At 38.7% G+C, this 23,829-nt stretch overlaps 1 protein-coding gene across 2 annotated transcripts in view; it reads right to left on the bottom strand.

Annotated features, from left to right (window-relative positions):
• The window catches only part of FRZB (frizzled related protein), a 33,293-nt gene extending 9,687 nt beyond the window's left edge, over positions 1 to 23,606 (bottom strand). The window contains exons 1-3 of one of the 2 annotated variants that reach the window (XM_033230948.1): positions 23,486 to 23,606; positions 21,987 to 22,743; positions 14,097 to 14,144 (exon numbers count right to left, since the gene is read on the bottom strand). In XM_033230948.1, coding sequence (XP_033086839.1) covers positions 14,097 to 14,144; positions 21,987 to 22,464 — 526 coding nt within the window. In that variant the 5' untranslated portion in view covers positions 22,465 to 22,743; positions 23,486 to 23,606. Of the gene's footprint in view, positions 1 to 14,096; positions 14,145 to 21,986; positions 23,440 to 23,485 lie in introns of those variants that run through there. The other variant, XM_033230947.1, reaches the window with a different exon arrangement.
• Positions 23,607 to 23,829: the final 223 nt, after the last annotated feature.

Genomic DNA, 23,829 nt, shown 5'->3' with positions numbered 1-23,829 from the left:
AAGCAAGTGTTACTACAACCCGGTGAACTTGGTGAAGTTCTTAAGAGGGTCAATGAGCCTCTTCTATAGGTAAAATAGCTACCATTCAACTCAGTGGTGTTTTGGAGCTTGTTGGAGGAAACTATGCATGTATTTTAAGAAGAGAAATTTCACATTTTAAAAATATTTGGTGAGTAGTGACCAGAATGCATATTTTATGTATATATTAGGTCGGTGCAAAAGTAGTTGTGGTTTTGGCCATCATAATAATAACAATTCTAATTATCTCAAAATGTTTCATCTACAGGGTAGATTCATTTGACATCTTGGAGAGTAGATTGTTATGCCTTTTATAGAAGAGCAACACAGTTAAGATTACTTAGCTAAGAAATATACATCATAAGCATGGCAAATTGTCAGGAGTTAATGTCAATATAAAAGTAGAAAATAATACACAATTCTCTTAAAATATTTAATTATATATGAAGATTTCTTTAAAGAATGCCCCCTGAGAAAGCTTTATTAAAAATTAAATGGTATGTGCTTCTCTTTTGACACAGAAAGGAAATAAGAACACATAAATTAGAGAAAGGACATCAACAAAAAAAAGTTTCGCTTAAAAGGCATTTTATGGCTGGGCCTGAGGGCTCACTCCTGTAATCCCAGCACTCACTTTGGGAGGCCAGCAGGGTGGGGCGGTAGATGGGGGAAAGAAAAATTGCTTGAGCCCAGGAGTTCAAGACCAGTCTGGACAACATGGCAAAACCCTGTCTCTACCAAAAAAAAATGCAAAAATCAGCGGGTGTGGTGGTGCGTGCCTGTAGTTTCAGCTATTCAGGAGACTGAGTTGGGAGGATCACTTGAGCCCTGGAAGTCAAAGCTGCAGTGAGCCAAGATCACGCCATTGCACTCCAGACTGGATGACAGAGTGAGACCCTGTCTCAAAAAAAAAGAGTTGTTTTATGTTAACATGGGGAACAATAAAAGGTAGGAGCTTCTGTTGACCACTGGTATTTTCTAAAGAAAATTAATTTTATTTCCAGTTGAACTTGTTGATAATACACTTTAAAGCAGCAGTCCCGAAAAGAGTATCACCTTTCCTGCCAGAGAAATAAGTATCTTTACTGGGGATAGGTAGCGGCAGCAACTGTTGCTCTTGCCCATGACAGAAATGAGAATTCCTCAATACCACACACAGCTCCTTCCCTTGTTCTCCCGATAATTTTTAGCACACAATTTCTGTGAAGATCTCAGCCAATAAACAATGAGTAGCATTAGTGCTTGTTGCTATTTTGACAAAAACTATTCCAAAAATAACGTTATTAGCAAAATGATTGTATTCTCATTTAGAAGAGAACAAAAAGTTACCCAGTTTTTGGCTTTCTGTACAGTATTTTATTCTGTACTAAAATGTTATATGTATTTTCAAAGAGATATTCTTTAGATGAGAATATTTCTGAAGACGTAAATTCTATGGTATTAGTTTATAAATTATCTTCATCCATATTATATATAGACTTGTGATGTTTCTATTAAAAATAAATATCCACCAAAAATAATGCATGTCAATAAATTGCACATTTGTAATTCTTCAGAAATTTGCATAGGTTAAAATAAAAATTATTGGCAAAAACTATAGCAACTGTTACTGAATTGAGTCTAATTTGATGTTGTTACTTACATGCCTTTGCTTGGAGCATAAACAAATGGATTCCATAAAACTTTCCAGGCAGGGATTTTTATTTTTTATTTTATTATTTATTTATTTTTTTTTTTATTTTTTATTTATTTATTTATTTATTTATTTATTATACTTTAAGTTCTAGGGTACATGTGCATAATGTTTATATCATGTATAACTCCCCAGTGCAATCCCTCCCTCCTCCCCCCTCCCCATGATAGGCCCCAGTGTGTGATGTTCCCCTTCCCGAGTCCAAATGATCTCATTGTTCAGTTCCCACCTATGAGTGAGAACATGCGGTGTTTGGTTTTCTCTTCTTGTGATAGTTTGCCAAGAATGATGGTTTCCAGCTGCATCCATGTCCCTACAAAGGACGCAAACTCATCCTTTTTTATGGCTGCATAGTATTCCATGGTGTATATGTGCCACATTTTCTTAATCCAGTCTGTCACAGATGGACATTTGGGTTGATTCCAAGTCTTTGCTATTGTGAATAGTGCCGCAATAAACATACGTGTGCATGTGTCTTTGTAGTAGAGTAATTTATAATCCTTTGGGTATATACCCAGTAGTGGGATGGCTGGGTCATATGGTACATCTAGTTCTAGATCCTTGAGGAATCGCCATACTGATTTCCATAATGGTTGAACTAGTTTACAATCCCACCAACAGTGTAAAAGTGTTCCTATTTCTCCACATCCTCTCCAACACCTGTTGTTTCCTGACTTCTTAATGATTGCCATTCTAACTGGTATGAGATGGTATCAGGCAGGGATTTTTAAAAATTATATTATAAAATGATTTAGTAATATTTCAAGTAGGCATTTACAAAGCTATGCATACAACTACATATACATAGCTAGTCTATTACCTAATAGCTAATGAGCTAAGCAAATATTCTCAGGACTAAATTTTGCTCATCTGCAATATGCTTCTTATTTCTGCTGGTCTCCAAGGTGACAATGCCATACTAAATATATATTTTAAATATATGGGATAATATGTCCCAATCCCTAGCTCTTGACATAAGCAAATTATCTGTCTAGTTCAAGTAGCTTGAAAAAATAACAGTAATAAGGAGAAGCTGAGTTTATATCCACAAAGCTCAAATATGAAAGAACCTCCTCTCATTTATGCTTGTTCAACCCAAACATTCATATCTTAGGTTATTCATGAAAAGTGTACCTTAGATCAATAGATCTGAAACATAATCCTCATCTAAATTATGTTTACACACATCAACATATACATCCCCACAAGCCCAAGAGCTGTGAAATTGTGAAGAATCATGGAGGTATGTTGCATCCATTAGCTGTCACCTTTCTTGCGCCTGCTACTGTAAATCAGATGTAACAGTTTATTTTTATTATCAATAGTTGATTTCTTGATATTCTTTTTGGGGGGCCTGTAGCATTACCATCATTTCTAGTTTAATTGCTAGTAATCTTTGGCAAAACCTAATGGCACAAGCTTTTTAAGTTTTGGCTTTTAGAATGAAAAAATGAAATCTATTATTTACTGAGCTTTGCACAAAAACCATTAGATACTGATTTTTCTGTATTTCACTGTTGAGAAGAAAAGCTTATAAATGAATTAGAATCTGCCTTGGTGCTTTATCTAAGGAAAGAAATACTTTAAAAGTTAAAGGAGTTGGTTTTGACAAAACAGGCTAAGAAGTGACAAAGAGATCTTCAAACACAGGCAGTTTTAACATTAGCAATTCATTTACCTCAAAGCCTGGAATTAATACAATACCTTCAATTGTGGGACAGAGTGCAGTGCTACATCTTAGGAGCAGCCATGGAAAGGACAGAAAACTGTTTTCAGCTTAGTTCTTCCTCACATTCCCTCCACTCCTCTTGCTTGATGTTTCTAGTGACTCTCCTAATATTAATGATCTCCTACATATCTGCTAATGAACCTGGAGACTGTTTATTACCTAGTAGAAACGTAAGTTCATCACTCTTGTAGAAATCTGAGTTTGCAAAGTTAACATGCCCAGTACTTTGCAGAACTTGGTCTGCAATGCAAGAGAAATGCCCCATGATACACACAGTGCCCAAGCAGTGAACAGCCTCGCGGCCTCACAGTGGCTTCTTATAAAAATCAAAATAGTTCAGAGGAGACAAGAATCTTAGACTTCTTTATTCTGTTTTGCTCATACGAATATGCTCATTTATTTTTTAAAAAACATAAGGATACTAGTATTTTTGATATGATCTTAGAAGAGCTAAAGAAGTCTAAGTAGCTGATACAGCTATGAAATATGATACTCACTGGACCGCCACTGTTCAACGCAACCTTGTTTGAGTTCAAGCTTAAGTGTGATAAAACTTTCTAACTATCCCTGACCTTTGTTTGAAATTGAATGCTTCTGGGTCTTATCCAGAGCTGTAAGACTATAATTAACTTCATCAGATCCCCAAACTCTCACAACCTTTCACGTACCATGACTTTGGAGGACGACTATGTTTGAGTGGATATTTTTCTGTTTTCTCTAGGAAAAAAACCCTTAGATCTGTGCTCAGGATTTATTGTCAAAAAGTATGGGGAAGGAGAGAAGAAAATACAATTGTATTTGTGTTACAATTTCCTTTATAACTTTCTCAAGACTGACCCTTCCTAATCAGATCAGACTTTAAATCATTGTAATTTTTACCAGATGCACTGTATGTCTCATACCCTGGCATTTGAGCCCTGAAGCCCAGTTGTCCTCTTTTCCTCCATTTTAAAACACATAGGGGCAAAACACAACACATTTTAAAAGATATAAAAAATAAAATTTTATTATTTGAAGATCCAGGTCCTTAATTATGACTTTTTTGCTGAGCTCTAGATCTATATTTCCAACTGCCTGTACGAGGTGTCTGTGAGCAGTTCCAAAATTTTTAACAGTTCCATAATTTTTAACATCTGGTAACATCCATAATACCATGAATTTGTCTTTCTTCTATAGAAATGATAGTAGTATCCTCTGACTCCACAACTCTGGTATATCAATGCTTCTGTAAATATGAGATGAGAAAGGGAAAGAGAACTAACATTTGTTGAACCCTTTCAGTCACTTACATATGAATTCATTCATTCTGCAAATATTGGGCATCTGCTACATTCCAGGCTTTATAATAGGCATGTAGGACACATGATGGACACTACAGACAATCCAGAAGAGGATAAAGACATTGAACAAAGAAATTATACACAAAATAATTTGTCATATGTGATACATGATATGAAACTAAAACACAATGTGTATGTGTAACAAGAACATATAACTTAATGACCTAAACTAGTCTGGCCTCCAATATACTGTAAGAAAATTATATTTAAAGCTTGAAACCTGAAAGGTGCGTTGTAGTTCTTTAGGCAGGAACTACATCTTTATATATAAGATAGAGAACATGAAGTCTACAAGGGAGACTGAGAAGGAGCGTCCAGTGATGTGGACGGAAATATAGGAGAGTGTGGAATTGAAAAAGGGTCTTCCAAAATAAAAGCAGGGTAGTTCTCTGTGTCAAATGACCCTCAGAGCTAAAATGAGTTCAGAGAGAAAAGTTTCCACTAAATTCAACTGGCAAGGTGATGACTGAACCCTGAGCAAAAGAGAGAATAGGACTTTGAAAACCAGAAGACTTTATCCATTACACAAGAAGGAAAAGGAGAGAAAGGTACTGATATTGACAAGTTTATAAATTAGTTGGTGGAATAATGAGGGAGTTCTTTCCAATGGCCTTTACCTTCTCATTGAAGAATGAAGTGAAGTTATCAGCTATGGGGAATGAGGGGCTAGGAACAGCAGGATGTGGGCATGTAAGTATAGAAAGTATAAAGCAGTTATTTCATCAAGTAGAAAGGCAAACTTTTATAGCAGGTAAGAATGCATGGCAATCTCGATTGTCTATTTGAATTTTCTATCTTGAACTTAAAGTGAAACCAGTCGCCTCAGTTGAGTAATTTTCTCAAATAACTGGAGCTGGGATTTGCCAAATGAGTATAGAAGAGGAAGAGAAAGCAAAGAAGTTGAGGGTATTTTCAAGGGTATCAGTACTGCAGTAGACCATGATATCTGACATAGACAAGAAAGGCCAGAGGCTTAGCAGATAGTAAGTGGCAGCTGATGGATAGGTAATCTCAACATGGTAGGGGGGGAAAAAAAGGCAGCAGTGATGATACTGCAACAAATCATCTGGAATGAAATGAGGCAGCAGGCAAAGAGCTGGATTCTTAGAATTAATATTACAATGCTAGCACCCCTGCAGCATTAGAATTAATATTACAATGCTAGCACCGCTGCTAGCAGCACTGCAAGGCCCAGAACTGCTCATGGAAGTGAGTGGCTGGGGTAGAACAGACAAGCAGGTTAGTAAAGAGAAGAAATCAATGCACTAGATGGATCATCTGCCTTATCATCGCAGCTATCAAAACAGCAGCAGGAATGGATGCCATTGTGGTACTTGTTCAGATAGCCCTTAAACAGAAGATGGGCAGTATACCACTTGGCCATTCAGAAGGCCAATTCTACTATCCTTCTAGAAACAAGGCGATGGTAAAACATCCCTAGATTCCACCCAAGGAACACACTCCCCCTTCTCAAAATTGCAAGTCATCAAATGGACACTTAATGGAAAATCGACAGGGTCTCATTGTTCCTAGGACATTAACAAACAAACAAAACACCAGAACCCTAGAGTCCTGATGTCAATGATGAAAGGGAAAAAAATGAACAACAACAACAACAACAACAACAACAAAACTCCTGCAGATTCAGAAATCAACTATATTAAACTAGGAACCATATTAAGGAGGTTTGAATTTAGAAGTCATATTGGTATTATGCTCATACAAGGGTGTACTTTTACACAATTAGAAATAAAATAAAATAACGCACAGAACTCAAAGTCTCAAAATGCCATGGTATGCCGAAGCAGCCAGGCCCGAGTGTGTACAGTATGCTTCCATTCACATGAAGCTGAATAACGACACCCATCTATGGCAATGAAAATCAGAACTGTGCTTGCCTCGGGACAGAATGGATGATTGGACACCAGGCAATTTAAAGAAATGTTCTTTATCTTGATCTGGGTGATGGTAACATAAGTATATACATTTGTCAAAATTTAAATGGAGCATACACTGAAGATTTGTAGTATTTTACTGTAATTATTCCTTAATAAAGTCCTATTAACATACAAATAAGACATTTCTTTCATTTTTTTATAAAACAAAATGTGTCTTGACTTAGCAATCATTCATTACGTATTTAAAACAATATTTATTTCCTAAACCTATACACAGGGCAAAGAATATCATATTAAATTTTATTTTGGATTACACCGGTATATGGAAAATGTGATGGAGTTGACTGGTGAACCTAGGTGATATAATAAGGCTTTAAAAAGTAAAAGTAACATTTGCTCAACTTAGCTGTAAAAACAAACCTCAAATATTGTAATAAAGGACTCAATTCATAGTAATTTGCACTTTGTAAAAGAAATTGCTTAAGACTGACAGAACTAACACTATATTAATAAGAAAAGGAAATTCAGTTTATTCCTTTTTGTCTTCGGAAAATTTCAAGTAAACTGCCTTTCACAAGTTTTCTGGATCCAAGAGTTATTCAGAATATCCAAAATATAGAAAGAGTCAATACAATTATGCTTGGTTTCCCTCATGACTTCTGAAGTGTTGTTTTGTGATAGACTCTAAAGAAGTCAATTAACAAGAAGAAAAGGGGGCTTCACAGCCTTTAGAAGATTATGCATCAACTCAATGCCAAGTACATTGAAAAGAGGTGAAAGAAAAGGGTGTGCCAGTCACCTATTTGCTCTTTCATTCCATGTCCTTGGCACATATTGTGCCTGATACAAGTAAGTGTCCCTTACATTTTTTATTATAACATAATAGATGGACATATTTTCAAGGTACATTGATATTTTCGTACATTCACATAATGTGCAAAGATCAAGTCAGGGTAATATCCACCACATTGAACATTCCTTTTTATGTTTGAATGTGTGAATTATTGTACATATTGAAATGTACAAATAGATTATTGTTAACTATAGTCTCCACACTGATCTGTCAAACACTAGGTCTTCCTCCTAACTAACTGTATATCATCCTCTCTTCATTCCCTCCTCCACGTTACCCTTCCCAGCCTCTGGTAACCACAAATCTACTCTCTAGCTCTGTGAGGTTCACTTTTCTTTTTTAGCTCCCACATATGAATGAGAACGTGTGATATTTGTCTTTCTGGGCTTGGCTTATTTCACTTAACATAATGACCTCCAGTTCCATTTTCCTTCGAATGACAGGATTTCACTTTTTTTATATCTGAATAATATGTTATTGTGTGTATATATCACATTTTTTTATCATTCATCCACTAATAAGCACTTAGGTTGATCCCACATTTTGGCTATTGTGAATAGCGTGGCAGTAAACATTGGAGTACAGATATTCTTCAATGTATTAATTCCCTTTCTTTTGGATATATACCCAGTAATGAAACTGCTAGATCATATGGTAGTTCTATTTTTAGATTTTGTAAAACTCCCTATTGTTTTCCATAGTGGCTGTACTAATTTACATTCCCACCAACAGTGTACTAGAGTTCCCCTTTTTCCACATCCTCGCTACCATCCATTATTCCATCTTTTTGATAAAAGCCATTCAAACTGGGGTGAGATATCTCATTGTGGTTTTGATTTGCCTTTATCTAATTAGTGATGTTGAAAATTTTTTCATATACCTGTTGGTCATTTGTATGTCTTCTTTTGAGAAATTTCTACTCAGACCTTTTGCCCATTTTTAGATTGTTGTTTTTTGTTTTGTTTTTGCTATTGAATTGTCTGAGTTGCTTATATATTCTGGTTATTAAGCTCTTGCCAGATAGTTTGCAAATATTTTCCCTCATTCTACGGATTGTCTCTTCACTTTGTTGATTGTTCTGTTTGATGTGCAGAAGCTTTTCAGCTGGACTGGTCATTACATTTCTAATGAATGGTGAGATCGATGGACTAAAACCAAATAAAGTTTCAGTACTAGGGACTTAGAAAAGCAATGATGTCACATACTTAAATGAGAAAGTTACAAAAGAGAAAGTTTTAATTAAAAGATTACTTCAGGGCTAGGCATGGTGGCTCATGTCTGTAATCCCTGGGAGCACTCTGGGAGGCTGAGGCAGGTGGGTCACCTAAGATCAGGAGTTAGAGACCAGCCTGGCCAACATGGCGAAACCCTGTCTCCACTAAAAATACAAAAATTAGCCAGGTGTGATGGCAGGTGCCTGTAATCACAGCTACTCGGGAGGCTAAGACGGGAGAATTGCTTGAACCCAGGAGGCAGAGTTTGCAGTGAGCTGAGATCGTGTTACTGCACTCCAGCCTGAGCAACAGAGTGAGACTCCATCTCAAAAAAAAAAAAAAAAAAATTACTTTAGTAAATAAATACATTATTTTTGAAGTACCCAAAGAGTACCCAGGTAGAAGTGTTACTGGAGGGAAATGTGGTCCTAGAGAGTAATCACAACTGGAATCATAAAAGTGACAATTCAGCCTATGTAGCTTGATGAACTCCAACAGGATGAATCCCTATGAGGAGAGAGGAACAGAAGCCAAGCACAGAGCCTCAATGACTGTCTACAGCTGAGGGACAGGCGGAGAACTAGGACAATTGGGGTAATAGCTCAAGGAGAGGAATGCTTAGGAAAGAGAACTGGTCAAAAGTATCAGTTGTTGCAAAAGTAATGGGGGAAAAATCCTATAGTTTTAAGCTACTGTATAATCACAAAAATACTATTTGTCTATCATATTTTTTTTCCATTAAGGTGTAGAAGTTGGCTCTACAGTCAGTAAACATTTGTACCAAAGAAAAAAACTGAATTCCTTCCCAAAATTGGTAGTAAGCCAAAAGGGAGGAAAGAAGTTTAAGAGAAAGAAGTCGAGGGAATGGGTCTATACTACCCAAGCTAAGCATAAATCATGTCAGCAAAAGAGGGAGTGGCCGGGCAGGCCTGGCAGCTGCAGTCACCAGGAATCTCCAGTTGCTCAGTGGCCACCAGGCAGCTACCCAGAGGCGCTTCTCCGGAGCACCTTTGGAACACAGCCAAGAAGAGGTTAGTGAAAACTCTGGGAGAGCATCTGACTTACACTAATTTTTCCCTAATTTAAGATAAATCAGAAGGGAACTCAGAGATCAATACAATCTGATTTTATATTAGGAAACAGACCCCAAGATATAATTTGGTCACACTTGTATATTTAGTGTCAGAATTTACCAACTCTATCTCCGCTCTGGAGAAATTTGTGTTTTTCGAATGTAAACGTTCATAAATTGGTCACATCACAAAGCAGAAAATCGGAAGAATTACTTTTTGGAATTATTTTAATTTAAAAACAAAACCCTTTACATTGGACCACTTGAATATCTGCCTTCATTTTCCGTGTGCTGATTTGATAGATCAAGTGACTAGGTGAAATAGAACAAAAATTGTTTTCCTCCATATTCCATGCTATGGAAATAAAGAGCATCGATTCCTTATTACAATAGTGGATTTGCAACAGTAAAACTACAATTGGATGGTGTTCAGAATCATTATCTCAAAAAAAAGAAAAAGAAAAAATTGTTAAGCTTTGAGGCAAAGAATAAATTAACTAGAGTGAAAGAATTTCTTTTCCAAATTCCAGACAGAAACAGCTTGACACTTTGGAAAGAGGTCCTTATATGGGTTACAGTGTTTTCATGCCTTCCTCATTTCCTGTTTTATCATGATCAACCTCAGCTGTTACATTTCTCCAAAGCATAAATTTTCGAGTGTGAACAAATTATATTTTCTTTTCAGAACATGTAAATATGTTAGTGTTTTTTTCACAAACAGAATGAGCTTTGGTTTTGCCTATTTGTTTTCATCACTTTCATTATACAGAGAACTGGAAAATATTTTTAAAAGAGGAACAGTAAACAGTGACTCTGAGAACACCACATTGGTTCTAGGTAGTTTTACATGTTGAACTGTTTTTTTCTACATTGTTGAGTGTTGTTGACATGTTTCCTTTCTTTCACACATTGAAGTGCTATATTACTCTAACCATAACTTTGGAACAAATTGGAAACATATACACGTCCTTGACCAGAAATTTTGACTCACCAATTGCAGTTTTATACAAATGAGCTTTTCAGTTTGGGTTGAGAAAACACAATAGAAGGAGTGACCCTTCAAATAGCAACATTACTGGACACCAGTGATTTCCAACTGATCTGAAGATACTGAAAAACATTACCAATTACATAAAGTAACAAAACAATTCTAAAATAATTTTAATTTACTTATGTTTTTAATGGGATAAATATTTGTTGGAACACTTTTGGTAGACATTCCCTCAGATCAAGCATGCCACCCTGGTAAGATTCAGTGGAAGTCAACAGAGAAAGCTGTCCCAATGTAATGAAAGTTGATATTTCAAACTTATTTACAACTTAATAAACTAAATGTTTCATTTCCACAGATAAGACACCTTATAAGGCTGGACTTACTGACCAAAATCAGTGCGAAATACTAGAGGAAAGTGGAATGGAATACATGGTACTCATTGCAGCTATCATATTGTAGAAACAAATGCAGCATTAGTCATAGTAACAAAAACCGAAAACAACCCAAATATCCAGGAACATTAGAATGAATAAAGTGTACCACATTCAATGACAGAATACAATATAGCAATTAAAGTGAAAAACTACTGCTATACACAGCCTAATGAAAAGCAAAGGAAGTCACATGCATATACAAAAATACATAGTGTAGAATTCCATTTATATAAAGTTCAAGATCAGGCAAAATGAATCTGTAGTACCAGAATTCCCTGGTAGTAGTTACCTTTGAAAAGAAGGGTGGGGGTAGTGACTTGGAGGCTTCTGGAGTGCTGGTAATGTTATATATCTTGGTTGCAGAGAGTAGTTACTTTGTGAAAATGCACTTTTATGATTTGTGCACTTTTCTGCATGCATGTTATACTTTAATGGTTTATTTTATGGTAAGATGGAATAAGTAGATTCCATCTTGTTTCTCCCACTGAAAGCAGATCTGAAACCTGAACAGAGTGCATGAAGCAGCAACATAAGAACTCTAAAAGGTAATACAAGCATAATAGGAAGACTGGGGGGAAAAATAATACCATAAAACTAATAGTGGGCTCATCATTTTTTCCCTCCAGTATCCACCAGTCTGGTGTCAACACAGCCTGTATCCTAGAGGTGAGCATTGTGCAGACAGAGTACACTCTAGGAGAAGCCCTCTAGTTCTAGCTCAAGAAGTGGAAAGGATCTCTAACATATCGGCCTCTTGCATTCCATTCCTCAAGGCATCCTGGGACTGTGGTAACAGCAACAATTGCAACAAGGGAGACCCTCAGGAGCCCAAACCTCTGATGAAGGAGAGAACCTTACTATCTGATTGGAGGACTTGTAGTTCCAAAAGACTGGGGCAAAGGCCCATTGCTTTCTGTCTTTCTCTCTCTCTCTCTCTCTCTCTGTCCTCCCACCACTTGGCCCCATATGAAGGAGCAGTCACAAGAAGCAAATCACAGAGTGGGATAAAGCTCCAGCTTTCTAGCCAAAGGACCAAAACGGGGGAATTCCAAGGAACTGAAAAGTGCTAGGGAGATCAGAGAGAGAAAGAAGCCTGGGAAAGGATTTTGTAAAGTTGTTTATGAACTACTGAAGTCACCCCTGGGCATGTGTGACTCTGACATAAAACAGTATATCACAGAATTCAAAAACTGCACTGTGGGATAAAGTATTGCTCTGACCTCATACTGGCCACTGAGTGGTGTACACATGGGATAGATATGGAAGGTACTTCAAAGGCTTTGGAAATGGAACTGACATTGAAATCATAACCCACAGAAGACTAGTCAGAATTTGCAGACTAATCATAACTAGGTTAACTGTTGCTAAAATTGAAAAAAAAAAAACAACAAAATCAACATTTTCCATATAACTTTAAGTAAACAAGACCCAAAGCTCTATTGCATGATATTCAAAATGTCCAGGATTCAACCCAAAATTACTCTACACATGAAGAATTAGGGGAAAAAAAAAAGTTGACTTGAGTGGGACAAGACAATTAGATGACACAGATGACTTTACGGTAGCTATCATTAAAATCCCTGACAAATTAAGGGTGAATACCCTTGAAATAAATGGAAAGATAGAAAATCTTACCAAAGAAATACAAAGGATAATGAAGAATCAAATGGAACTTTTAACTTTGAAAAAGCTACTAACAAATAAAAAACTAACTGGATGTGCTTCAGACAGTAGGAGATTGAACATGACCAACGAAAGAGTCAATGAACTTGTAGCTAGGCCAATAGAAATTACCTAACCTAAACAAGAGAGAAAAAATATTAGAAGAAAACATTAACAGAGCCTCTAGAGTCTGTGGAACAATACCAGAAGATATAACATTCATATCATCATAGAAGAGACTATTGTGTAAAAAGCAAGTATTTGAAGAAATAATTCCTAAGCACTTCTCAAATTTGGCTAACATTATAAATTTATAGATTCAAGAAGCTCAGTTAATCCTAAACAGGGTAAACTCAAGGAATCAATGCTCAGACATGTAATAATTAAAGTGCTAAAAACTAAAGACACAGAAAAAAATATCAAATGCAACCAAAGAAAACTGATGTATTATTTACAGGGGAACAATTATTTGCAAGACTGCCAATTTCCCATGAAAAACATTGAAGACAGAAGGAAGTGGAATATTTTTTTATGTGCTAAATGTACTGCAAACCTAGAATTCTATCTGCAGTGAAAATATCCTTTAGGAATGAAGGTGAAATGAGGATATTTTCAGGTAAAGGAAAAAAGAAGTTTTGGCCAGCAGAACTGCTTTAAAACAAGTACAAAAAATACTTAAGAAAGTTCTTTAGATAGAACTTCTGTCTGAAGAACAGAAGAGAAAGAATACCAGAAGGAAGCATGGAATGTTGGAAAAGAAGGAAGAATAATAGAAATTAAAACATCCGTATAAATACAGTAGGCTACTGTTCTCAAGTTGTTTAAAAGATAAGTAAGGGTTGAAAGAAAAAATACAAAATTATCTCATGAGGATATATATGTATCTGTCATACATGCGTGTGTGTGTGTGTGAGAGAGAGAGACTCAATCCAAAAGAAAGAAGGGAATGTGAATAAAAAGGAGAGGGCACAAACAGAAAATAAAACAGTAGAAAAGGTTAATTTTACTACATGCTAATTTTAAAAATAAAATTAATATAAATAAGGAAATTTTTTAAAGTTTATATTTACAAAAAGTTGACTTGTAAAATATAGGGCACAAGCTTCCCCAAGAATGACTTGAGTATCTAGATTACATCAATGACTAATCTGACCACAAATGAAAACCAGGAAGATAATGATATACTCACCACTGCTTGCCCCTCTACAGTTTCCGTTACTAGAATCCATAGGAAAATCTGAAAAGAAGTGACAGAACAAAGAACCATAACATATTTGTTTTATTTCAAGAATTCCTAAAGATAAAAATCTAACTCAGCTCCAAGTTTGATTTGGGTAAGAATCCAATTTTCTGAAGGAAGTAGACTCTTATTAATGTCATGAGGTTGGCATTCTTATCATTTGTGGGCTTTGAGTATGTATGAATGAGATCTAATTTTTCATGTGGTTATAAGGAAATACTCTTCTGAATACTCATCAACTGTGCATAAAATTTTAGAATTAATAACTTAGTTGAATTTCACAAAATTTATAAATGATAAGCATCCTATCACAATCAAACCTATGCAAATACTAGGCACTCATCCAACACTTATGACTTGATGACATAAAGAACCAAACACATCTTCAATAAATAGACATATCACACCGAACTGGTATATATTTAAATCCTTAGTTCCTAAACGAACACTCAGAAATCATTCTCATGTCCTTTAATTGCAGGCTAAATAGTTCTTCAGTCGAAAAGAAACCTACTATTTAGGGATTATTCAAGTCAGTGCATTTAACAGATGAGACAATAATTAGAAATTGCTATTGATTCTTTCTATGATGCCATAATCCCAGAAAATGGTAATGATAAAGGTTTTCTGTGCTCTAATTAAGAAAGCAGCCTCGGCCGGGCGCGGTGGCTCAAGCCTGTAATCCCAGCACTTTGGGAGGCCGAGACGGGCGGATCACGAGGTCAGGAGATCGAGACCATCCTGGCTAATACGGTGAAACCCGTCTCTACTAAAAATACAAAAACTAGCGGGCGAGGTGGCGGGCGCCTGTAGTCCCAGCTACTTGGGAGGCTGAGGCAGGAGAATGGCGGAAACCCAGGAGGCGGAGCTTGCAGTGAGCTGAGATCTGGCCACTGCACTCCAGTCCGGGCGACAGAGCGAGACTCCGCCTCAAAAAAAAAAAAAAAAAAACAAAAAAAACAAAAAAAAAAAAAAAAAAAAAAAAAAAAAAGAAAGCAGCCTCTAATGAACAACATTTAGTGCATCAGCAGAGCACCATGCTGAGAGATGCTGTACCTAGCAATATATCTTTAGCGACACTCCAATTCAGTACTTTTATGAGTTTTACATTTGTAGTAACACTTTATGCTAAACTAGTTTAATGCCTCTATTTATTCTCAGAGAAAATAGTATTCTTCCTTTGTCCTTTTTGTTTATAGGTCCTATCAGGAATAAATTAAACGAGGGGTTAATACTATTTTAGGACAATAACACTGACAATTACAATTAATGAATTACTTTCCCAGGTTTAGTAATCATCCGCAAGTATTTAAAAAGCAACATCCAAGAAAAGATAGCAGTCAGCAAACAAACAGATAAGCGGATAACAAACACTAATTCTAAAACATTTGCCTCAACTTGGACATAAACTATTAATTACTAATACTTTCATTATATTCAAACATTCATTCATGATAAATGTACCCAAGTATTACAGTAACGTGCCAGTGGTTTTTCTATTTCTGAATAATCATGTGATAAAATGCATACAAAAATAATGTCTTTATAAAGGAAGAAATTATGTTGGCCCACATTTGAAATGTTTATTATTCAAAGGTAGAAATAAGAGTGAAAAATAAAACTTTGCTTGGTAAAAAGGAATCACTTCAAAATAGCTAAGCCAAGGAGAGTGTTTTACTTCTTTCATTCTTCAAAGGAAAACGTTTCTACACTTTTACAAATGCTTAGAAGTCAACTGTTAGAACTGAAAGACAGAAAACAAAAAGTTTCTAATAATTGATCAAAAAAATATTATCAGAAAGTTAAACTTAGGAATTCTAACAACAAATTACCTTAAATGAAAATAGATATTATTAGTAAGTTTTATGCCCCAGGATTTCTAGAGGAGGTCACAGAGGTTTCCAGAGGAGTCCTAAGGAGTTAGGAAATGTAGGGAGAACTTTCCAGATAGAGAATAGCATTGCAAAGGTACTGGGGTGAGATGCCTGCAAACGTGGCTGAAACGAGACCAGTGTAAGCAGAGAGAAACAAGCTAGAGGAGTCAGAAGGGTGAAATCACGCAGGCCAGAGGAAGACATCCAGGGATTTTAAGCAAGAGATTTGCATTTCAGAAAAAATATCTATTGGAATATGGAGGGGAAACACTGGAGATAAGAGAGACCATTATCATCGTATGGCCATAATCCCAGTGAGAAATGGTGAGGTCCAAACTAAGAAAGTAGCATTAGAGAGGGAGGGAAGAGAATTTGAGTTAGAGTAGACCCAACAGCATGTGATATCTATTGAGCGAGGGGAATGAGGAAAAAGGTAGAATCAAAACTGCTTCCCACAGCCAGGTGCGGTGGTTCACACCTGTAATCTCAGCACTGTGAGGCCAAGGCGGGCAGATCACCTGAGGTCAGGAGTTCGAGACCAGCCTGGTCAACATGGCGAAAACCCATCTCTAACAGAAATACAAAAATTAGCTGGGCGTGGTGGCATGCCCCTGTAGTCCCAGCTATTCAGGAGGCTGAGGCAGGAGAATTGCTTGAACCTGGGAGGCGGAGGTTGCAGTGAGCCGAGATCATGCCACTGCACTCCAGCCTGGGTGACAGAGTGAGACTCTGTTTCAAAAAAAAAAAAAAAAAAAAAGACTGCCTCCCAGGCCTGGACTACTAAGGTATGGTGGTACCTTCCAACAATATAGAAAATACTAGAAAGAAACAAGTGTATGACGATGGGGAAATGATGAGTTCACTCTGGGACATGCCAAGACTGAGAGAATAGGGACATGAGAATCTGGAATGTATAATATCTACTATCTCAAAATTGCAGTGAAGTCAGAATCTCTTATCTCTTTGAATCCATTGTCTAGAAGCCACCTTTTATTCTCTTAAGCCGTATATAAGCTGGCTTCAAAACACAATGAGAAAACCTTTGTTCCTTTAACTGCAATCTTCTAGGCAAAGAATAACAGATTCTCTAGAAAGTTAGGAATTACATTTCTTAAGGCAGGAAGTGTAGTGTAGAACAGGCTCTGCTTTGAATTCTCTTTTTCTTACTAGCTCTGCTAACTCGGACAGTCACTTCGCTTCTCTATATGCCTTGGTTTCCTTTTCTCCAAAATGGGAATAATAGCCCCTACCATGTGGTCATGAGAATTAGGTGAATGTGCAAAATGCATTCAGGACAGCACCTAGAACATAAGTGTTGGTTGCTTTTATTGTGATTCTAATGGTTCCTGTCCTCAGGATGACACATCCCCTCCCCAATGATGTTGTTGTTGAACATTTACATTGTGCTTTACCATTTATCAGTAATTTCATGTTAATATTTCTTTTGTTCTTCACAATCCCCAATCAATGTCAATGTCAAGTGACTAGTTCAATGTTCAAAATTAATGGCAAATCTAGAATTCCAACTAAGGGCCTGTAACTCTAAAACTGTGGTTTTTCCTAAATTGAGGAGATGTAGCCAATTCTTAATTATTCAAAACTATGTCTATCTGTTGGCTCTTGGTCTCCTCATTCTAGACTCAAAGTAGAACCAGAAGAGCCAAATATAACCTAATCAGTTTTGCAATTTGTAGCAACAACTATCTGAAGGTTTAGTGGGAATGAGATAAAAAGTAAATTATTAAAATAAGATTTGGAGATGACATAAGATTACTCCCGATAATGGAGGTTGCTCTAAATAAAGTTAAACATTATTAATATAACACTGAGACACCCTTCCCTAATCCATCCAGAGTGCCTTTCAGTATTTTACACAATGAAGGATCCTCAGAAGCGTGTTTGCCCTTTCATTCTAATCTAAAATTTCCATTTCTCCTTTCCATTTTCCTCCTCATATCACACTAAATAATTCTTCCTTCTTGGTACTTGGCCCCTCAAATATTTGTAGACCAGGGCTAAAGAAAAGACTGCCTGTTTCTCTGGGAGTGGAGAAATGATTAAATGGCAGCTCCTGCATATGAAAGTTGGCACGGCTCTGCCAGGAGAGAGAAGGCCTGCAGAAACGCGTTCGTTGAGCAAGAGGTGGGGAGAAAAGTTAACACTGCCACAGAAGCCAGCACTGACTGAGGAATGATTATGAAGCCCTTGGCACGGCAAACTGTAGGTGTTGTGGAAATAGCTGTGAAATATCATACCATAAATTTTCTTAACTGCTTGATTCCTGGGTTTCTGAGATAAATTATTTGTAATTAACTCATCCACCAGACTCATTCTTTTTTCTGTCACTCCCAAAGGGACTGCTCTTGAGCCTGAGGTCTAGGTCAATTTGTGTAAAATGAAATACTACCTTTATATTTTCAGAAGAAATCAGATTTGCTTTTCCAGTTAGGTCCCAGTGTAAAGCTTTTTTGTTTTGTTCTTCCCCAGAGATGAACTAATAAAAGTTCTAGGCTGCATCTGCATTTACCAACATAACCATTTCAAAAACAAAATAGAAAATGTTAGTCAATTTGTTATAACAGTGATAACAGTAAAACAGCAGCAGCAATTTTTTCAGTGCTTACTAGGTACTAAAGCAATGCTTTATATGCTGTTTAATTTCTTTTCTTTTCTTTTCTTTGAAACAGAGGCTGGCTCTGTCACTCAATCTGGAGTACAGTGGCGCCATCTCAGGTCACTGCAACCTCCGCCTCCCGAGTTCAAGTGAGTCTCCTGCCTCAGCTTCCTACAGTAGCTGGGACTATAGGCGTGCACCACCATCCCAGGCTAATTTTTTTATTTTCAGTAGAGACGGGGTTTCACCATGTTGGCCAGGCTTGTCTCCACTCCTGACCTCAAGTGATCCACACGCCTTGGCCTCCCAAAGTGCTGAGATTACAGGAGTGAGCCACTGCACCAGCTTTAATTTCATCTTTACCATGCCCTTGGGATATAGAGTGTTTTGTCCTGATTTTATAGATAAGAAAACTTTGAATTACAGAGGTCATATAAATTTCCTAAAACAATAGTTGATGTGGGGGCAGAATCATTCAACACCTGGTTTGCCCCACTCCAAGCCTATCCTCTTTACTCACCATACAATATTAAAGATTTGACTGAATGTCATCACTAACTTGCTGAATAACTAAATTGAGCTGTTTTCAGATAATCAGTTGTACATGTAGTCGCACTATAGCAAATACAAAATGTGTAAGATGAATAATAATGGCCAGGATGGAACCCGTTCTTTTCAAAAATATGTTTACCATTAGTATTTTGAAAGGAAAAAAGTAGTTTCAAGCATTACTCCATTTCAGTAAGACTGCTTTGGAAAAGGTCCTAAGCTTGTTTGCGGAGTCATGATATACTATGAGAGAACAGATCTCCATGAATGGGTAGGATTTGAAAATCCTCTTGGCATAGAAAGAATTTGAAATATTGTCCTATTTTATTCAGGGAGACCTCATTTTTATATCTAGTTGGACATATACTAGTCAAAAGACATAGGGATTCTGTTTATACCCAAATGAACAAGAAAAAAACCTTGCTTTGTGAACTATCACTTCCCATTGAATCAAAGAGTATACTGGATATTGCATCGTAAATTACACTGGCCACATGTGGTAGTTCCCAAGTAATTCCAGGTGTCTGACAGTTTGACTCAGCATAGGGAATGTAATTTTCAACAAGCTGGCCCTGGAAGCCAGGAGACCCTTCAGGCTACAGTCTACCCACTTCATTCCCAATTCCCACCTCCCCACACCTTTCAGCTCCCCCTGCCACCACAGCCTCTGGTTCACACTGAAGCTTATGGAAAGGAGCAGGAACGCCATCACTAACTATGATTCCAACTACCACCTATTTTTCTAGCAAGGATGCTGTCAGTAAAGCAAATATTCTGGCATTTTAAAGAAGCTTAGAAATCAGGTCCCATGAACTGACAAATTGTTTCCATGCATGTCCTATTTGAGTGCTTCAGTGAGGCAACTGTTTCTATGTTTGTTCCACAATGATGGGTAACTCAGGGACACTTAATGAAACTGCTTCCCATCCATATTGACTATGGCTTTTTGAGAGCCATTAACCTTGCCAAACCTCACTCACTCTAGGTCCACCTCTAAGGGAGGTTTAAGAGCAAGTTTTGTGCTTTACGGGAAGGAATGCATTTCAGCCTGAACCACTGCCACCTCATTCCTAGCCCTTGGCCTGAGAGGAGCACTTGCATTTAACTGATTCTAAGTGCCTGGCAAACCAGAGCGGCAACTGCACTGGGTACTTACAGACTTTGCAGTCTGGGACTTCAGTGAGTACGAAGCCTCAAGCATGCTCTTTTAGCAAAGATTAATGAGGAATACATTTCTGTGATGATTTTACACAACCAGCTTTTGGTTCTTGAATAAAATCAAGAATACAATAGGTATATTCAAAAAGTGATAAATTAAGTGAGGTCACCATTAAAAAGTTCTTGAAATTTTTCTGTTCACTATTTTTCCTTCGGCTATTTTTACAATTACTTCTCCTTCTCTCACTTTGTTAAACGAGTCAATGTGCACAGAAAGTACTTTTTCCAAATCAATACCCTGATAACTAAGAATTACTACCTGGAAATGGACTGAGGACATGTGCCTAGACTGTGCAAGTTGAAAGAGGAAGGAAAGTTGATGCCCAAAAAAATAAACAGATGGAGGCAACCAAGTAACCAAGTCAACACATCTAAGAACAGAGTTGTTGGGGCGGGGTATGAAAGAGGACTGCTAATGAAAAAAATTGCCTTCTTTGTAAAATATATGAAGGGTAAAAATTTGAGGTTTGGGTTAGTTGGTAGAAGTAATACTGAGTTAGAATTAAATGGACCATAATGAAGTAGGTTTAGTTGGGGTCTTAAAGTTACAAATGTCATAATTAGACTAAACACTAGTGAGAAAACAACTTGTGATTGACTCCATTAAATTTAGAGCTGCAATAAAGTTTTATGGTAGAGAAAGATTGAAATGACTGTGGTGGGTGCACACATGGAAAAGGAGCATGAAATAAGGTATAAAAGACAATTTTTTTTTGCCAAATATGAGAGTGGAATAAGGGGTGAGATGTAAAATAACATTATGTGAGTGTATGATAACACACCTTAAATGTAATTCCTTTCATCTGTGTGCCACTTATAAAATGACTTGAAGGCATGTGGGCATGTGAAAAGAGCCCAGTAATTTCAGTCTGCCAGCTCTATGGCAAGCACAGAAGCTAATTAACAGTGCATAGCAATGTTTCACAGTTGTTTCCTTCTGGAATGGAAGAACAATTTATCTCATTGAAAGGAGGGGGAAATTTAAGGTGAAGGTAATTGCTCAAATTGAATCTTGAGCAAACACATACCCCTAACATCTGTCGGCTAGAGTAAGGTTATTGAAATTATCTTGGCATTTTTAATTAGAAGAAAATGGGGCTTCAGTTTTCTGTTTCATCCATACAATCTTAACAAGCATCTAAGACACTAAAGATACAGAAACCTGATGACTGAGATTGCCTGAGAATCAGCAAAGAAAACCCAATGATTATAGACAAATTTTAAAAGAAAAAGAGTATCACTTTACAAAATGTGGCTACTTCCACATGTAAAGAGTTGAAGTGAAGGATTCCTGTGGAGTATAAGTGTGATGGGTTTGGAACGCATGGATTGTTTTAAAAGGATCACTTATTGGAACAGAGTGCAAGAATGCATCAGTGTGGAAGGTGACAAGGTAAGGGCTTTTTTTGTTTTTGTAAAAAGAAAGAAGAAAGAAGAAGAAGGGTGTTTGATAGAGGAGCAGTTAAGGGAGAGATTAAGATAAGTGATCCGAAGAGAAAAGATTTAGAGTAAAGGCTAGTAACAAGGACTCCAAGAAGTGAGGAGGTGTAGGGTAAGGGAAGGCTGGGCCGTGTCAAAACTCACCAGTTCCGTCCGCAGTAACGATGGCCTCGGGAGAGATGCACACGCCCCGGTCGTACACCGGGAGCTCCTCGCAGGCCAGGCTCTCCGGCCACGAGTGGCGGTACTTGATGAGGATGGGCTCGCAGCCCTGCCGGGCCCGCTCGCACACAGACTTACAGGGCTTGATGGGCTCGTGCTGGAAGTCAATGGTGCAGATGGGCGCGTACATGGCACAGAGGAAGAAGAGCAGATCTGGGCTGCAGTGGGTGCCCAGCAGACCTTCGAACTGCTCGATGGCCAGGATGGCGTTGGCCTGAGTGCTGTGGTGCAGGTGGTTGGGCATCTTGGTCATGTTCCAGGGCAAGGACTTGCACAGGGGGATGCGGACGGGCTCACAGGCTGCAGCCCGAGCCCCGGGCACCCGGAGTAGGCAGAGAGCAGCCAGGGCAAGCAGCCCGGCCCGCAGCAGCAGCATCCCTCCCGGGCTGCCGCAGACCATGATCCCGGCAGGATGGGGCAGGGTGCAGCCGCGCAGTGGACGCCGAGAGGCCCGCTCTGCCGTCTCCGCCTCGCCCCCTGCAAGTGGACACAAGGATCTGGGAGTTTCTCCTCCCCCGGCAATCACCGCTTCCTTGGATCAAATTCCCCCAATGAGGTCCCACGAGCTTTACCGAGCTCCAGCCGCCGCCCCTGCCGCCCAGGCTGCTCTTTCCCAACTTCTAAGCCTTCGGAGGCAGCAGCATCTATTTATTCCTCTCCCTCTGGCAGAAGCATCAGACTTCGCAGATCAGTCAGATAAGAGGGACACGAGAGGAGGCGAGGAAGACATAAAAACAAAAGTAGAATTCAGCTGACAGATAGTTGGAACTCTGGGGTGTGACGTCCGCTAGATCAAGCACACAAAAAGATGCTAAAGAAAACATTAAATTTCCCCAAGTGAGGAGGACAGAGGGGTCGGGGAGAAGGAGGGAGGAAAAGCTGCTAATGGGAGAGAAGGGTGCAGTAAGAGTTTGCAAATCCTGTGGGCTAAGAGCTGCGGCCGCCGCTGCGACTGCGACCCCGGCTGGCAAGAGGGACGCTCGGGAGGAGCCTTTCCGGGAGGTCTTTGCCTCCGCCCCTGCAGTTCTGCACTTTCCTACCTCCGGCCCGAGAGGGAGCTCCGCCCCTGGGGCAGTGTCTGCCCTCCAGCACCGGCTGCTCTTCCCAAGAAAGGAGTGGGCGCCCGGGGGAAGAGAAGGCCTGGGGGTCGCAGGCGGTGGGGCGCGAAGCCGTGCGAAGCGGTGAGAGTGCGAGACCCCAAGACAGCGCCGAGTCGATCCGCGCCCTCACACGAGGAAACCCGTCTTTGACCCCAGAGACGAGCCCCTAGCCCCTCACTCAAGAGCCCACCCCAACTCCCGACGGAAAAGTCCCCCTAGTTCCCCACTTGGGATCCCACCCGAGACCCTCCTTCCTGGAGGTATTTCCCTTAAGCAAACTGCAGCTTTTCCTCTGCAATCACTGGCTCTGCAGAGTCATACCTGGTGGGGGGAAAGGCTTAAGCAATGTCACTTTGTCCAAGTAGCGGAAAACACAGACCCCTGCGAGCAGCGGTGGAGCCTTATCAACCCAGAGCTAGTGACTACAGAGCTCTCCATTTTCAATAACTACGCGGGGGGGGGGGGGGGGGGGGGCGGAGGATTGCCTTTCAAAAAAGAAAGAAAGCAGGAAATGCTTCGCATGATTACAAATAGGCCACCAGAAGCAAGGAACAGGGTTTTTTTTCTTATATTTGTTTCCCCCAGTGGAATTAGAACTTCTGAGTTTTGCTCCTTAAGCATTATTGCGGAAACTAACAGCTCTAATGCACTTGGACTTTTTTTTT

This window comes from Trachypithecus francoisi, unplaced genomic scaffold (genome assembly GCF_009764315.1).
Source record: "Trachypithecus francoisi isolate TF-2019V2 unplaced genomic scaffold, Tfra_2.0 Lachesis_group13, whole genome shotgun sequence".
NCBI classification, from domain to species: Eukaryota; Metazoa; Chordata; class Mammalia; order Primates; family Cercopithecidae; genus Trachypithecus; species Trachypithecus francoisi.
Note: the sequence above shows the minus strand (reverse complement) of the source record. Positions and strands in the feature narration are given on the sequence as shown.